Here is an 18,580-nt window from a genome sequence, read left to right on the forward strand (position 1 = left end):
TGTATCGCACATGTACCTTTCTATTTAGAAAATGTGAGCTAAATTCAACATGGCGGATATCAAGATGGCGGCTGTAGTTCATAACCACGTGGTGATTGTAGGGACGTGAAATTTTCCGATCCAACATTAAGCTTAAAGTTCATGTCTCATACGCCTCCCAACAATATTACATCATATCACATTTAAGCGATAAAGAAGAAAACTGTCTTTTTTCCCATTTCGTGAAAAGTAAGTTTTATAATAATTATATTGGGTTCTGCAAAATACATGTTACATACCTGCAGTTTTATTTCCCTATTTTTCGAGTGTAGGACAGTATCCCAGCAGTAGTTCGAGACGTCAGTTGTTTACTGGCTATATTCCGATTTTAACATTATGTGAAATAGTTTTCAATTTCCTGTATTTTCCATAAGGGATTCCCTCTTTGTTTGAGAATTCCCTTGCATACTTTAAACTGGGCCTGAATTTTTGCACCATTTTATTCGACGGGAAGACTTCCTTTGTTTTCTTTTAATCCGACATCGCTATATTTCTTCCTTCTTGCGTTATTGTGGTTTAAACATGGGATGCAGCAATTTTCGGACGCCTTTCCCTCACAAACCATGCCGCTTTCGACACCTTTTTACATGACATGTCGGCCTTGCTTTTACTTGTAGAATCATCTCGCACACTTTGTAATATGTATTTTGCAACACCCTGTACATACACTTGAATTTCATAATAGAAATGAATAGTTCCGCCTAGTAATTGTCTCTTCTCTAAAGTGTTAAAGAAACGTATTGCCAGAATGTAAAACATGTATTCATCAATAAAAATCACTAGATGCACACCTTAAACAACAAAGCAATCCACAGAAATCTAGACTTTGAAAGAAATTTTATCACATAATTTACTACGCTATCTAGATCCAGACAAATCTATTGTTTGTGATGGGTACTTTCTTAAACAAGTTAGTTTCGTTTCACACGAGAAACTATGGTAAGACTTCGAAACCATGTCAATTCAATACTGAAACCGAAGTAGTGGATCTATGAATTGGTTAGAATGAACGGATAAGTTCAGAGATAGAACCTGTTTTTCGGACGCTGAATCCATATTAAAAACAGTTCTTCGCCCCCTTTTCATAATTATTAATATACAGAAATCAATATTGAAACCGGAAGTTCTAGTTTTTCATAGTTCCGGTTACAGTAGAAGAAAATGAGCTGAAATGAATTTCTTTTTAGGTTCTGAATCCATATCAGAAAACAGTTTGTCCTTTGCGTTCTATGTGAATCAATATTAGAACAGGAAGTAGTAGTAGATCTCTGCCACTTCCGGTTGCAATGCAAGAATAAAAATAAAGAAACCTATTCTTGCATTTCTGAATCGATATCAAAAAACTGTTTCCAGTTATCTGTTACCGCTGTATCACTAAGGCGATCAATATTCAAACCGGAAATCGGACATTTCAACAACTTCCGGTTTGAATAGAAGAACAAACGTCAAGGTTAGACTAATTCTTGGGACGCTGAATCCATATTGGGAAGATGTTTCCCATTATATCTTACCGTTTTTGCTCTATAGAGATCGATATTGAAACCGAAAATGGTAGTGAATTTCTACTCATTCCGCTTTCATTAGTGATATAAGGGTGGGGGCGGCATCTACTCTGGCGACTGAATTTGTTCCAAACATTTCGCCATTACTGTTTTTGCGTTTTCCAAACATGTCAATGTATCATGCCAATTGGTAATAGAAAACAGTCGCACTAATAAGTGTCGATAACAGTGCTGCCTAAATGGCGCTAGTATTCAAACAATTTTCAGATTTAAAGCTACTGACAATTTAACTGCAATTTAAAAACTGCATTCTTTTAATATAATTATTTTAAAATAGGGCAAGAGCCGTAACTACATTTATAATTGAGCATTAATATTTATGTATTTCTACATCAATATATTGTCATGATTTAATTTTGCAACTTAAACTGTTTCAATTCAATTATTTCAAAATGGATAGTGATGATACTTTACATGAACGTGCTTTACTATTTATTATTAAGATAAAGGCAGTAACCATATTGTAATATCCCGCACATGGTTTTATTTACAAACACCAACATGTGCTTTTATTTGTACACAACACCACGAGCATTTCTACTACAAACTATACCAAGCAGACGACAGAACCACAGTTGCCACTGGATTATGCGATAGAACAGGAACACTACAGCTACCCACGAGTAGTTTTAAAATTCCGAAAATCACCACAACCAACATCAGTTTTGGCTGGTCAACTTACATCACTTAGCTTGCAGTGGAGCTCTGATCCCTCCTGTTCACTTAGATTGCAGCGGAGCTCTGTTGGAAACTTAAACCCTCTCTTAGCTTGCAGCTGAGCTCTGCGGGACATCAACCTCTGTTTGCTTGCAGCGGAGCGTTGAGAATCCTTCCTTAGCTGCCTGGGCCTTCGGACACCTACTTACCCTAATTCTTAGTGAATTTAGTGGAACTGTATTATACCGTTTTATAACAGAAAATTTTATAATAAAACTGGTTGTGGGAGAAAATCGTTTCCCGTGTGTAATTACTCTACCTTTTTACCTGCTTTAACTGAATTTTACAATATTTAGATTTGAGCATTAATATTTGTGTAACCGTAAGTTTGTTGGTGGAAAAAAAATAAGGCTCTGAATTAAGTATAATTTTGACCTATAGTGTATAGCAGCCCGAAGACTCGGGCGCAGCAACTATTGGTAATGGACACTGAATCCGGAAATGATTGATTTCTACCACTTCTGGTTTGACTAGTGTTAAGTGACTAGATGGGACATATCTTGGGTGCTGATCGATCCCAAGAAACAGTTTCATGCTCTCTTACCGTGTTTGCTCTAATAACTATCGACAAACGAACGGACACTCCCACTCTTACAAGACTTCCCATACTTATGCAAAGCACAATTTGATGTGTAATTTAAGACACTAATGGCGAGTTTGAAAACATCAATTCGTTTTGAAGACATAGCTCTCCATTTGAGCAATTGTTTTCTGAGTTGCTACAATCTAATGGGAACAGAATCATCTCGTTTAGAAATGAGGACCGGTTCTTAATCGATCTTGTCTAGGGAGTCAGAACTTAAAAACCAAACGAAAATCCAATTCTTTATGTATATAGTCATTGTCAAAAATCTGAGCACATTACTGATTTTCAGAATTTTCCAAATAAAAGACATTCTGTCTATACAAAACCCTGTTTATTGGTCTTGTTTTGTAAAATAACCAATGTTCAATATAAGAATGAAAAAAAAAATCATAATTCATTTTACATTGAGACATTTATTGTTGAAAACTACTTTGTTGTAAACAGCTAACTAACGAGGAGACAACTAACGTTTGCGCTTTGTATGCTGATGCTTCATTGCGATGATATTGGGTGGTGTTTGTAAGAACCCTTATCAGGACTCATATATTTACTCAACAAACAGTTGTATGTGCGCTATTGAATCGTGTATAAGGGTAAAATTTGGTGCGAATCTGTGGTATTCGATCGTGCTGTTTGCTCTCGTGTGAATAACGTGCAAGCAGTACAAAATGCGAAAAAAAAAAAAAAAAAAAAAAACGGAGAATTAAGTGTCGAATCATGTGCTCAAGTGGTTATTTTGAGAAAGAAGAGCTATTATCTGCGAAAAATCGCTCAGTAGTTGCAGATCTCAGTCGACGTCGCAGTCTGCAGTGCGTCGGACTCTTGAAAGATAGTTACAAACTGGCCGTTCAGAAATAGCAACTTCTCGTAAGGATAAATTTATTAGGAGTACAACCAAGCGGAATACATGTTTAACCGCTTCGGAAGTAGCAATAGAACTAAGAAAGAGCCATTCCCAATCGGTATCAGATAGGTCAGTGGTTCAAAGCCTGCATATTTTTGGTCTTGAGGTGCGTCTGCAGTAAAGAAAACACTTATTCGAGCAGAAACATTGCAAAATGGTACTCTTGGGCAAAAACATGAAGGCTGCGCCGATGAACAATGGAAGATAATATTTTGGACTGATAAATCTAAATTTCAATTTTTCGCCAACGCTGAAAAATGCTTTCACGTCGACTGTATAATGCTTAAGAGTAAAACACGCAAAAGGCATATCATTGCATAGGAATATGTTACAGGCAATCAATTTGACTGAGCGAAGTGCCTCAAGTGGCAGAGCATTTGCTTCGCATTCGGGAGGTCGCGGGTTCAATTCCTGCCGCCAACCATACTGACTGGGGTTTTGCAGGGTTTTCCTTAGTCCTACCAGGCAAATGCCAGGATGGTACCTACTAAACAGGCCCTGGCCGATACCTTCCCAAATCCTTTCCACTGTTATTGTTGGACATTCAGTATAAAATGGCCTCTGAGCTGTATCTGTGATTGTTAAATAAATAAATTCGGTGATTTAGTTCAAACCAACGAAATAATAATAATAATGAAACGTATATCACTACATTTAAGTGAGGCATGCAATTCCATTAAGAACACGGAGTTTGAGCCGTAACTTCGTTAATGATTCCAATCATTCTTCCAAGTTATGCAGTAATTACCTGCAAAGCAAAGAAACAGCTTACATCATCACAAAAATAGAGTAGCCGCGACAGTCTCTGGATTTGTTACCCATCGAGCTCTTGTGGCATGAACTTCACATGTCAGTCCGTGAACCAGAGCCGTAGCTAAGGGAGGGGGGGAGGTGCGAGCGGACCAGTGGCCCCGGGCGCTGATAGCAAGGGGGCGCCTAACGAGCAAGAAGAAAGGAAAAGTGTCGGAAATGAGTAAACGACGCGTCGCCCCGAAGAGGTATTGGCGCCCTATTAAATCAATTTGTTGTCGGTTTACAAAGAAATAATTTGCTAAAAATTTTCTTGCTCGCTCCGCTCGCAACGCAAGCATTAAAATAAGAGTTACAACAACTTTTTTACTTATTACTTAGAAAAGTTATTATATATGATTTGTTAATGAGGACGTGATATACAAGGTATCGAATAATGACTTATAATGTACGCAGGAGCGTTTTCAAAATCAGAAACGGTCTAATGAAGTCTGAAATACGTGTTTGGCGTTTTGATGGTGATGAGTTTGCATAATCACGCTTTTCTACCCATATCGGATTAATCACGATAGCGAGAATGAAAATGAGAGGAGTGAAGAGACACGCACAAGCTGCTGTTTGTGCAGGAATATTAAAAATTAAGGTAAACAAGAGGAATAATAACATTTTCGAACTTGAATCAGTTGTAGAATAGGCGCTTACGGTGTCAGAACCTAACGAATTTCGTCTTTTCTAAAGATTGATCACTACCCGTGATTTTTTTTTACATCGACATATGAAATGCTTCCAATTTCAATAAATTTATTGCAACCATTTCTCCATCAACTACTTGTATCGTCAGGATTTTGAGCGTACGTAGGCCTATCTAGTCATGTGATATTTTTATCTATCTGCATTCATACAAAACATATACACACTTTATACGTATATATATGTGTGAATGTGGGTTAATGCACTTTTAATATGTTAAATTCAGAACTTTCACTCATTAAGAAATTAAGTAATTACTATAATTTCAAACATATTCAACAGCCAAACTGTATCTTGGATTTTAAATACAAACATTAAACATATTTTTCACCTCCATTGATAAATATTGAGAAATTCGGAATGGAGGTTCCTTCTGAATTTCCGTTACATTTTACATTTTTTTTTTTTTTACCGTAAAAGAATCGAAATTACAATGCTATTTGTGTGGTCACATACATAATAAATATACAAAAGTTTACAATTATTACTGGAAATTAATGGTGTCACCTAATTCGAACGTTTAAAAAGAACATAGATCCTAATGCATTGAAATTTCATTTCTTATCGATAGCATGAAACGTTGTAAATAGTTGTAAAGAGCATGGAGAAAATTCCATTAAAATCTTCCTATGGTAGGCAAGCCGTGTTGATATACAGTTGATGGACGCGGATGGTGTCGGTGGAAAGGTCTGGGTACCCTGAACACAGTGGTGATGTCAGAGATGGGACCCGGAGGTCCAAAAAGTTTAGGCTCGAGCCTCTTCTATTTGCTTACTAAACATGGAGTTGTTGTACTAGGGTGGTAACGTTTGAAAGGTCGGGCTCGATTGAGGACAGCGGTAATGTCAGAAATCGGGCCCTGGCCTCGAAACTCCAGAAATGGTGTTCCGAAATTTCGGCTCGGGTCCATTCTATTTCTCTTTTAAGCATGGAGTTATTGCATGCAGATGGTGGCATTGGAAAGCCCCCCCTCAGCACAGCAGTGATGTCAGAAACCGGGCCCCGGCCATGAGGCCCCAGAAATGGGATACCGATGTTTTGGTCACGGATCCCTTCTATGCGCCTATTAAACATGAGATGTACGATGAAGTTAGAAAGATTCGGGTTGTCTGAGCACAGCGGTCCACTAGAAGACCCGGACTCCTATGCCACCACCCTCGCCCAACAACTTCACGTTTAATAGGCAAATAAAGTGGACCCGAATCCAAAACTTCGGGATTGCATTTCTGTAGATTTGAGACCAGGGCCCGATTTCTGACATTACCCTGTGCTCAAACGACTAGGACCTTTCCAATGTCACATCCTGCGTCCAACAACTCCATGTTTAGAAGAGGAATATAAAAGACCCGAGCCCAAAACTTCGGGACCTCATTTCTGGGGCTTCGAGGCCAGGGCCCGATTTCTGACATCATAACTGTACTCAGGAGACCACCCTCATCCAACAACTCCATGTTTAATACGCAAATACAATGGATCCGAATTCAAAATTTTGGGACCCCATTTCTCGACACCTGCATTTCTGACATCGCTGATGTGCTAATGGAACCCAGACCCTTCCATCGACACCACCCGCGTCCAAGAATTCCATGTTTATTAGTCGAATAAAAGAAATCTGAGCTCAAAATTTCAGGACCTCATTTTTATGAATTCGGGGCTCGGACCCGATTTCTGACATCAGCGCTATGCTCAAGGAACCAAGATCTTTCCAATGCGACCAACTTTGTCCAACAACTTAATGTTTAATAGGCAAATAGAAGGGACCCGAGCCAAAAGCTTCGGGACCCCATTTCTGGGGCCTCGGTTCCCGGATTCTATTTCTGACATCATCGGTGTGCTAAGGGGACCAAGATCTTTCCAACGCCATTACCTGCGTCCAAGAATTCCATGTTTGATAGCTGAATAGAAGAAAACCGAGCCCAAAACTTCGGGACCCCATTTCTGGGGCCTGAGGTAGATTTCTGCCATTACTACTGTGCTCAGGGAACCCTATCTTTCCAACGCCACCACTTGCGTTCCTCAACTCCATGTCTAACATGGTTTCCCTGACCTAAGAGAATCGGCTCCATGCTTTTTCCATAACTGTTCTTCAAGTGGATCTGTATACAACCAAAGGTAGGTTTGTCAAGTTTAACAGAAAGTCCAAAATAACGCTATTGAAAACAGCTCTTACTTGTAAAAGAATATATAATGATCGCTTTTGGCTATTGCAATGGTCTGTCCAAGCAGCTTGATAAAAATTCAGCGTCGCATAACAACAAAAACTGCTTCTCTTATATGAATTTAAAAGAAGAAAAAGAAAAAGCTTGGTAAGGTGAGTGTAGGGGGATTCTACTTCGCCCCGGGTGCCGAAATCTCTAGCTACGGCTCTGCCGTGAACACATTCCAAGAACACTGAAAGATCTCTCGAAGGCTTTTCAAAGCTGTTGGAGCCGCATAAATTTGCAAAAGGTGGATAAATAGGTCAAGCAAATGCTTTGAATTTGCTTGCAGCTTTTATTAAGGCTAAGATTCCGCACTCCGATGAACACAAACTTCCACATTTTTTTCTCAATGGAAACAGAATAATGTATTTTCATTTCCTTGAGTAAGCAGTGAATTTATTTTGCAAAATAAGTCCAATAAACATTAGTTTATATGGATACAGTGTATTTTGTATAGAAAATTCTGAAAAATCAGAAGTGTGCTCAGACTTTTGACAATATATTTATATATCTTACTGATCTCTTCCGCATAGTGCAAGCAGATATTTGGATATGACACATTATGATTATCAATACATTAAGACAGAAACACCACAAACCTGGTACGTCCATGGCTTGTTCGATCTCATTTCTACGCATTGGAAATCTGCAGTTTTCACAACTCGCTTGAAAGCTGTTCCTTCAGGAAACTGAGTCATGTCAATGCTGCGTCCAAAGTCGATCAACTGAAGCATGACATCGAAGTCGCTAGACGCTCCTGAATGACTAAGAGAGAAAAGTGCGTTGTTACAATCAGTATTAAGATCGTGTTAAAATATTAAGATATAATGAGCTTAGAAGAGTTACTGAACTTAAATATTACTCTTGTTGTGAGCGATATTACCATCATAAATGAAATTTTACCAGATACTAGGAAAAACAAGAATTTTTTTGACTATCTAATGAATTTTAGCTTTTATATTGACCGTAGTTGAAATCAGTTCTTTTCAGAACACAATTTAAGTCTTGAAGATTTTACAAATTTTCGAATCAAAATTTATAAATTATAGAAATATATAGAATTGTGGATTCAATAAATTACGATTTGGGCATGAATCTCCCAATCAATGAAAAAAGGTAAAATGAAATCAATTTTTTAAGTTTTACGTCCCACGATTATGTCAGCTAGGGTAAAGGAGACGGTGATGATGAGAAATAAATGAAAGGTGGAATAAAAAAGCGGGAGGAAACTGAGAACCCCGAGACAACTCATGCACACGGTGTTTGTTCACCACCGAAAAAACTCGCGCACACAGTGTCTACCACCGAGAAAATCCACGCACATAGTTCTTGTCCACCACAAAGTTCACTTGGTGCGAGCTGGGATCGAACCGAAGACCCCATGCACCAAAAGTGAACGCTTTACCCCGAGCCATGAGCCACCGTGGGCTCAATGAAGAAGAAAAAAAGAGGTATTAGTAGTTTTTGAATGCAAATAAAAACAATTTCACATAGGATGACCACATGATCGCTATTTATAAAGCAAACTTTTACATTGATTTTTGCTGCACGGACGTCAGGTGTGTAGGTCAATAGGTTCTGTGTGTGTAACGGTCTTTCAAAACTTAGGTGTTAGGCTGGTGCGAATGAAATACACTTTCATGACTGACGGGAATTTTCTCCTTAGCAACACAATACAGAGATGGACTAAGGTTACGAGTCTAACACCACAAACTACACACGTCTCGCAAATAGGCTGGGCCAAACAAACAGTCAGGAGGCAGTGCATTGTTGAACAGGGTCGTATAAAAGCACACCATGAAGAACACACGATTGCCAATTATTTTTCTTTACGAGTTCTGCACAGCAACTCATAAAAACAGCGCATTTGGGCCAGGAACGGCGAATGAGCAGACCGTTCGCTGCTGATTTCTCACATTTCACTCAGGTGACAGTGTTGCAAAATGATCCCCGCGGTCACCGATCAACATGTTCGGATGAGGTCCTATGGAATCCGTCCCATTGCAGACGAGTTAGACATACACTATTGCACTGTCATTTGGCGGCGGTTCCGTGCAATCCGTTAAGGTTAAAAGTTGGATCCATGGGTGCTTCATGAGTTGACAGTGGCCAATAAGAATCTCTGTCTGGAGGTATGCAATTCTTTAACTGTAAAGAATAACCGAGAAAATTTCGGATTGAAACTTTTGATGAAAAATGGATATGTTATGACAATCGTAAAAGGTCAGACAGTGGTTCGATCCTGATTGAAGTCCAGGACTGCTTTTAAAATCATTGCTGGTATTGTGATCTATAGGGGTTGATCCATCATATCTTTCTCCGTCTTGACGAAACCATCACTACGGATCGTTACAGTGCTTAATTCCATCAAATACACTGAAACTTTGCCCATAAGCATCAAGAAATGACCAAAGACACGGTATCTTCATATTGCACAACAATGTATGCGCAAATGTTACTCAAAAGACGTTGTAGACTCTCTCGAGGGTTGCAGTATGAAACTCTTCCCCATTTATCGTATGAGCTCCCTCTTAGCTATGTGGATGGCGTAACCAACTTTGGTGCCAGAGACTCGAGTTCGATTTTCGGAGGCCCAGTACATAACATACAGTTATGACGATTAATCATGGCACTTAATTTAAACCGTGCCTCATCACATCACACCGTTTTGTAAATAAAATGAGCACTCTCTTCCACATGCGCAAGGCACCATTCACAAAGCTGAATTCTTCTGTCTGGATTCTCCTCATTCTATTTTGCTCTGTGCAAAACACTACTTACGCTTGACCTACTCTCCATTTCAACGTTATAGACCCCTGGGTACAAACAACTACATCTTCGAGCCTAGTTAAGGTTGAGACATGAGAAAGCATCATTGACTCACTCAAGTGTTTAACAGGTTATTTGCTTGCAACTCTCCGTTTAATACTTTAGGTTATAAAATAAAGAATGTATTTATTTATTTATTTATTTATTTTTTTTTTTTTGTAATAAATTGGTTTCCTTGAAGTTTAAAGAGAAATATCTGTTATTTTTTGCAATACAAGAATGAAATTTTTACTGAATATGAACGAAAGTATACTACACAAAACTGCAACAGTATTTTTAAAATTAATTTTATAGTTAATATACAATAAGTTATTTTGTTACATGTACCGATCTCTGCCCGTAACTCTAGCGAAGAACGGAAAGCACTGAAGTACGCTACTTTGAATGGCAATATTAACAACGTATACAGTTTTAGTTCAGATATAGACAAAATGTCCGAAATTACAATATGAAAATAGTCATATTTTTTACGATCAGTTACCACTCAGCTGTTGCGACGTTGCCGCATGGAACTGCATGAGTCAGCGTTGCGCGCCGCGCGGGAAACAGAAATTGTGGCTGTGTTTGTTCTCGTGTCGTTGCTTTTTCTCGTGTGGTTTCTTTTTTAACTTTGTGTGTGTGTTTTTGGTTAGGATGTAATATAAACAATTTTCAAAGTTACGAGAAACAGTTTATAATAAATGCAAGATCATTTTTTGATTTGGAGAAACAAAACAACGCTCCACAATTTTCGTTCTCCCAATCCGTCAAAAGAACTGCCGAATGCTTAAGGGTGTCTGAAAAAACTGTGAAGCGTGTTTCAAGTGAGTTTCGCAATAACAGTGTCCTAGAATTCAAAAAAAGTTCACCGTCAAACAAGTTGGTTATAGATGAATTCCTTCAAGGGTGTATTCACCGAAAGCTCCACGAATTTTATGTGTGAAAAGAGTATCCAACGGTATAGAAACTCTTGGAACAGATAAGAAAGGACTTTACTGATGCTCCAGAAATTACTGAAACTTCGTTGTGGCGTGTGTTGCGGAAACTGGAATTTCAGTATAAAAAGTTTAACAAGAAACCAGTTCTAATGGAAAGTGGTAAGATTGCTGGACAAAGGGATCAGTTTCTACGGTTGTTGAAATTTTACAGACGTAATAATTTTAGTGTCTTTTACACCGATGAGTCTTGGTGCGGTGCGAACCATTCTGCCAAGTACGGATGGCAAGAACAAATTCTGCCAGAAGAAAACACACCAATGTATGACTACTACCGGAGTGCTGTTCAACAGGTTTCGGGTTGGAGGGGTGGCATTTGTACTCCTTCCGGTGCTGGGAAGAGAGTAATTATGCTGCAAATTGGCAACGAGGAGGGATTTCTTGATGGAGTCAAAGTTAGTTTTGTTTAAAAAAATGGAATTCAGGATTACCATTCCGAGATGAACGCCAAGCACTATACAGAATGGTTTCAACGCATCATTCAGCTTTTACCGCACACATCAGTCGTGGTTTTAGATCAAGCACCATATCATACTATGCTGAATCCTGAAACTCGAAATTCAACTATGCGATGGAAAAAAGACGACATAATTAAATGGTTGGAGAAATATCAAGTTCCTATTCCGTACTACGTTCAAACTTTCAGTGAACTTCACAAAAGTGTGCTATTGAATATCGGCAGGCCTCATTTCAAATAGCAGGAGCGTCTTTTAGAAACAGTTATGCGAAACACTGAAAACAAAACAATCAAACTTTTGTGGCTCCCTGTGGCACATTGCGAATTGAACCCTATACAGTTGATATGGTCTTATATAAAGAATGAGGTTGTAACAAAAAAAGACGCATTTAAAAATGTTCCCGTCAGTGTATGGTGAAATGCAGTTCGTCACGTACGAAAAATAGAAGATCACAATTACAGTACGCAAGAATATTTGGACGTTGCCTTGAAATCCTTCATAATCAACACACAAGATTCGGATGAAAATTCGAGCAGTAGCAGTGACAGTGAAATCCTGGATTCGGATTCGGACGAATCAACAAGTAAGTATTTAAAGCAATTATTTAAAAATGTATGCTTGATTAAATGTGTGCAATTCTCTTGTAAAAAATGTTTATAGAATTATGCACAGCTTCTTCTTTTTTTTTTTTTTTTTTTTTTTTTTTTTTTTTTTTAAAGTAGAATTTGTTACATATTTTTATCTCCTGTTAAATCACGCTCGCCTTCTTCTCACAAGAGGCAGAGTGTCCGACAACAGAGGGACTGCAGCGTTGCCACAGCGAAGTCGAAGAGAGCTCCTCTCCCATACTGGTGATGCGCGTTAGCCTTCTGCGTAGGCGAATTCTGTAACAACGTCGCACAAAGGGAATCAGTTGGCAGAGAGATTTTTTTCCGTGAAAGAGCTCGAAACTTTCTGATTAAATGTATAATTTATTATTTGCGATATTACAACATTACACTAACTTCTGTTTTATAGATATAACATTTTATCTAAATCATTTTAATATGCTTGCATTTTTGTTAGATTCGGAAATCGCATGGGATCACAATATCGGTATTTGCATGAAGATGAAAGGAGTAAACATGACCAAACTTGCTCATTGCAATCAGTAATAATCACACGTTGAACTGTGTGAATGGCGCTTTTAAGAGGCCCGTCGTTTTTGAAATATATCATGTGAAACTGGTTAATTTATGAAAGTGGCTAAAAAATACACAGTTTTGAGTACATTTTTACTCATAACTTTTTCCTAGTTACACGTAAAGCTCTTAAATATACACCAATTTGTAGCAAATACTTCAACGATTAAAACAAGGTATAATGTATAGAATAGTTGAAAGCCATTTTAGCATAACAAGGCTTTAAACACAGGGGTCTATAACGCTGAAATCTAGAGTATTCATTCCTCTTTCACTTGAACATTGTTTTGAGTTTTGTGGTGAACGTACGAATGCATCTAACACCTGAACAGACGACTCTTCACTTATGGCTGTGCGAGGCCGATCTGATTTTCTCTTGTACATACCCATTGTTCCTTCTCTTTCAAATTTATCGCGCAAACGAATAATGTTTAGACGTCTTGGCAGTTCAGTTCCATATTCCTGCCTCCGTTGTCGTTGCACTTCACAGACATTCTTGAATTCCCGACACTATTTCAGATTTTTTTCCCCCCCGCTTGAATGACAGGAGTATGTGCATTATCGATGTACTTTTTCAACTGATTGTGCCGCGTTGATTAACACTAATGCCACTTTTTGCTGTTGCAGAACAATAATATTACACACTGAACTCGAAGCTAAGGCGAATTGAAGCGTGTCGCATGTATAACATGTTTTTAAAGTGTGTGTACTTATTATTATTATTATTATTATTATTATTTTGAACAGCCCGGTTTAGTTCACACATAAAAGCACTAAAAATTTGAATTCAATATCCATTGTAAATATATATATATTAACAAATAAAACACAGTTCTGACCAGAGCAGAATGAAATATATTAAAAACTATACTTACAATGTCTTACAGTTTCAAGGACCTAACGTCCTCTTCATCAGACACAAACACTCAGGAGGTTAGGTCCTTGAAACTGTAACACATTGTAAGTATAGTTTTTAATATATTTCATTCTGCTCTGGTCAGAACTGTGTTTTATTTGATACTCTACTTATTCAGAGCCATGGAGTTTGTTTTTATATATATATATCAAGAGTAAACTTTAAATCAAACTACTCCAGAAATTCGAACTTACCCTAAAACTATAAGTATGTTATCTGGTTTTACATCAGCATGAATAATTTTACATTCATGTAAATGGTGCAACATTAAGAGCAAATTCATCGTGAAATGCATAACCAAAGGTTCTTCTATTGATTTACTCTGAAATAAATGAAGAAAACAAATTATTAAATATAAAAACACACTGTCATTAAGATTTTATATTCGTGTCAAATAACATTCGTCTCTGTTAGAAATATGCTTAAGCCTGAGCTCCTCCTAATGTTACATATCTTTATTAAATTTATATTTGTTAGCACTACAGGTTCATCATCCTTGCATCGGTAACCATATTTATAAGTATCAAGCTTGGCTCAGGGAAAAAATAAGTATTTTATTTAAGATAATTATCAACCATGTTATAATTACATGGGCGCATGGGGGGATATTCAAAATTAACAAAAAAATTGGCTACTTACCAATGAATCCTCCCTTGAAAAATTTAAAGATTTTGACGTTTCGGAGCTCTCAGCTGGTTCCTTCCTCAGTGGCAAGGTAAAAAAGATTAAAACGGAAAGGAGATAAAAGGAGTAAAACCAGGAATACATACCACTATATAAAAGTGACGTACAAAAAAGACCCTGAGATGAACAGAGCAGTGAAAAAAAATGCGGTGTCTGTTAGGCCACTATTGCCAGATCCAAAGTATGCATTGATCGAACTTGGGTACCTACCTTTGATGCATACTTTGGATCTGGCAATAGTGGTCTAACATAGACACCGCGTTCTTTTTTATTCAGTTCATTCCTTTTTTTCACTCTGCTCTGTTTATCTCAGGAGCTTTTTTGTACGTTACTTTTATATAGTGGTATGTATTCCTGGTTTTACTCCTTTTATCTCCTTTCCGCTTTATTCCTTTTTACCTTGCCACTGAGGAAGGAACCAGCTGAGAGTTCCGAAACGTCAAAATCTTTAAATTTTTCAAGGGAGGATTCATTGGTAAGTAGTCAATTTTTTGTTAACCTTCACCATGGTTTAAATGGATCTGAATACGCAGCGAAATAAGTCATTAGACTACACAGGTTAAATTCATTTTACAAAAAAATTATTATTTCTGACAGAACAAGTAAGTCTTTTCTTTCCACCGTGTTTTCTTTCTCTTTCTTCACATTTTTACTAAATATTTGCATCTTATTCCCAAATCAGTGGTTGGTATAAATTATTACTTACTGTGTTCTATTGGACTTTTCTGCAGTTAAAGTTCAGCAACAAGATCTGATTGTTTTATGTTCGTGAGAACTTAAGCCGGAAGGGAGTTTCGTTAGTCTGTTGACACTGTATGTTACTACTCTTGCTATTTCAGTTATCATGGAATAGTGAAACGCTACACATCAGGCATTTATCGAAAGTAACGAATTTGAAATGAAAGTAGTACATGTAGTACTTAGCAGAGATTCGGGAACATTTCAATGTTGGTGACAGGATCGAATACCCAAACACAACATAATATTGTTCTAGTTGAAAAACTTTCGACTTACGAAATCGATGTTGAAACGGAAATTAACAAGAAAACCAGCAATGGTCGAGCGCCGGGAAACATTAAAGATATCAAGCTTCAATTTGGCAAAGTCTAACCGGTCGAAGCTCATCACGCACCTATCCCTCGTCTTTCTGGTCGATCAGTATGGCGCATTATGCAACAGGATGTGCACCTCAATCTGTATATTATATACATATATATTTAGCTTAACGTCCCACGTTTATGCGCCGAGGCTAAAGGAGGCGGTGATGATGAACGAACTGGTAGAATAAAGAAAATGGGACCAAAGCTAATCACCACCGTGTTTGTTCACACAAAGCCCATTAGACGCGAGCTAGGAACGAACCAGAGACCCTATGCACCAGAGATGAACGCTCTATCACTGAGTGATCACGGCTCCCTTTATCGGTATAAGACAAGGAATGTGTAGTATTGACGCGTCATGATTTTATCAGAACTTACGCAAAAACTGTGCTCGCAATGTATACTAGTAACATCGTTTTTTATATAATCAATAAAGCACACTTCCAACTTTTTGGTTGTACGCACGAATAGAAGTTTCATTCTTAGTCTGTGACTAATGGAGCACAGTCACTTGAACGAATCTTTCACTGTGAACGGTGTAGTGCAGCGTGTGTGATTTTTGGGTCACTGTCTCTTAAAAAAGACAATCATACTGTTACCGTTAATGCATATAAAACTACGCTCCCGTACGCCGAAATGGTTTCCAATAGAATGAGGTAAGATCTCATTCAGCGAGGATTTTGATGGCAGTTGTTAACAGCATATTTCCAGGATATATCACAGCTACCGATACGCTGGATCTTTCTGTGTGTCACTTCTTCCTTTGGAGAATCTAAAAGGTAAAGTTTATTAATTGCCATCTGAAGGAAGAGATTCCGTCGCGATGCAATATGGCCAGCAATCACTGATGTGGTACAGATCTTCAACGACAGACTATGAGTACATACACAGCAATTATTATTTGGACGAGGTAATTTTTTGGGTCAAGTGTGGTCGCTGTCATATTTTTGTATTCAGGGATGCAACCCAACATTCCTTAACAATTCAGATAATTGAAAAGTTCTATTTTCTTATCCATCAGATCATTTTGTCGGACCCTCTATGTAAATTGATTTGTACGAGCTATACTTTACATAATCGATGCTGATCCAGTCGGAAGATGTAAAGTAAGCTTTTGTTTGAATCTACACAATTACGTAGGGTCGAAAAGATAATCATAAGTTCAATTTCGGAACTTAAATTATCACGTGTATATAGTATTAATCTTCAACACTTGATTTTAAAGAAATTAGGGCACATAGTTTGTAAGATTACTCTTTTGTAAAGCGAGTTCAAACACCTACGCTGAATTCAGTACTTCAACTTGCTACTTGTGATTTCTGAACCAATTTTAATTTATCTTAGACAATGGACTTATTTATTCCGTTTTACAAGTTATTATTTACAGATTTTAATTGAAATTTGAATTTTGCTGTTTTTCAAAGTCTCTTCCAGTATTATGAAGGTGCTTTGAGCTAACGTTCAACACGGTATAAATGACTATCGGACATACTATATAGTACTCACGTAACATTATAGTATTAGATTAAATTAATCACATAAGATAATCACGTACGAAAGTTATATTTACGCGTGCATATTGTGCACTTTCTCTCAAATTTCAAGCCAAACATAGAAAGATGCTTATTATACACAATATTAATACTTTTAAATTACACCCATGGGATTAGTCGGGAATAATCCTGAATTGTCAGTCATAGTCTACATAGCAACAATTTTACGGCCAACGACCAAGAACATAATTTGTCAAACCTAATACTTGCGCTGCACATTATGTACGCGTAAATATAGTATTTAAATTAAATCCGCAATACTTCTTTTTCACTCTCACCATCAAAACAGCATCCCCTTGCCACATATCTTTCAACTCCTCTACAACCACCTGATTTATTGATTTATCCTTTCCGCATTTAACCCATTCCTTCCATTATTCTAAACCAACAAACTCCAAACACCAACAAATCACTAACACCATCATAATCTTCGTTTTCAAATAATAATTAAAAAAAAAAAAAAAAAAATCTGCATGCTCTGAATCCCAAATCCAATCTTTGATTGCCTGTTACCTGTTGATTTGCTGAACTGATATGCATTGCATCGTTTAGTTTGTTTTCCACAGCTTCCACTATATTTTACATTTCTAGAATTGTCGCCGACGCATTTTAGAGTTGCTGGATGAATTAAAAACAATTAGATAAAAGAAATTTAAAATGTGAAGAAGATGGAATAACGAAGTTCGGCTTAATGAAAAACAAAATTTTACATTTAATTTATTAAGATACTTTAATAGTAGGGAATCCTGATGCAAAGAGATCTATGATCAAAGCAAGAAAAAAGAAGAACAAAATAAAATTTTAGGTACATGGATAATAAACATCCAAATTGGATTGACTCGACAAAGGTTAGAACTAAACGGAGGTTATTTCTGACGCGATGAACATTAAGTTTCCTTAAGTTACAGAATGAGTTTGCTTAATCTTTAAAATTAAATGTTAAGGAAGTTAAAAAGAGAACAAAAATGGTTTATGGTAGTGTTACTTTCTCTTTGCGTTTTCGTAGTTCAGGTGTATAATATAAAGTAAGGAATAACAGAAAAATAAACTGAACTAGTATAAAGGTAGAAGATAGGGAAATTATAACAATCATCTTTGCTTGTACCCACTGAGGATTGAAAAAAAGAAAATAAAGTAAACAAAAAGTAAAACCAAACTCTATCCTTTGTAAATGACTAAATGTAATTTCTAAATTATTTTACTGAAAATCGTCAGTCTTGATCACGAAGATAAATGAGACTGTTTGGAGGAAGAGACTGTTTCGAGATTGCACAATCCCGACTTTAGCAAGATGATGGTTTGTTGTCCCCAATTGTGCTGTCACTGTGACACACAATCAATACACACACACTGTGCCTCTCTCCGTACCCTCTCCA

The 18,580-nt window shown here is 37.3% G+C and overlaps 1 protein-coding gene across 3 annotated transcripts in view; it reads right to left on the reverse strand.

Moving 5' to 3' along the window:
- Window positions 1-18,580, reverse strand: part of LOC145695197 (mitotic checkpoint serine/threonine-protein kinase BUB1-like) — a 186,850-nt gene that overhangs the window by 16,835 nt on the left and 151,435 nt on the right. For all 3 annotated transcript variants that reach the window (XM_081772179.1, XM_081772180.1, XM_081772178.1), the window contains exons 16-17: window positions 14,062-14,189; window positions 8,109-8,274 (exon numbers count right to left, since the gene is read on the reverse strand). In XM_081772179.1, the coding sequence (XP_081628305.1) occupies window positions 8,109-8,274; window positions 14,062-14,189 (294 nt within the window). The remainder of the gene's footprint in view (window positions 1-8,108; window positions 8,275-14,061; window positions 14,190-18,580) is intronic.

The sequence above is a fragment of the Thermobia domestica genome, chromosome 9 (genome assembly GCF_964235325.1).
Source record: "Thermobia domestica chromosome 9, izTheDome1.hap1.1, whole genome shotgun sequence".
Classification (NCBI taxonomy): domain Eukaryota; kingdom Metazoa; phylum Arthropoda; class Insecta; order Zygentoma; family Lepismatidae; genus Thermobia; species Thermobia domestica.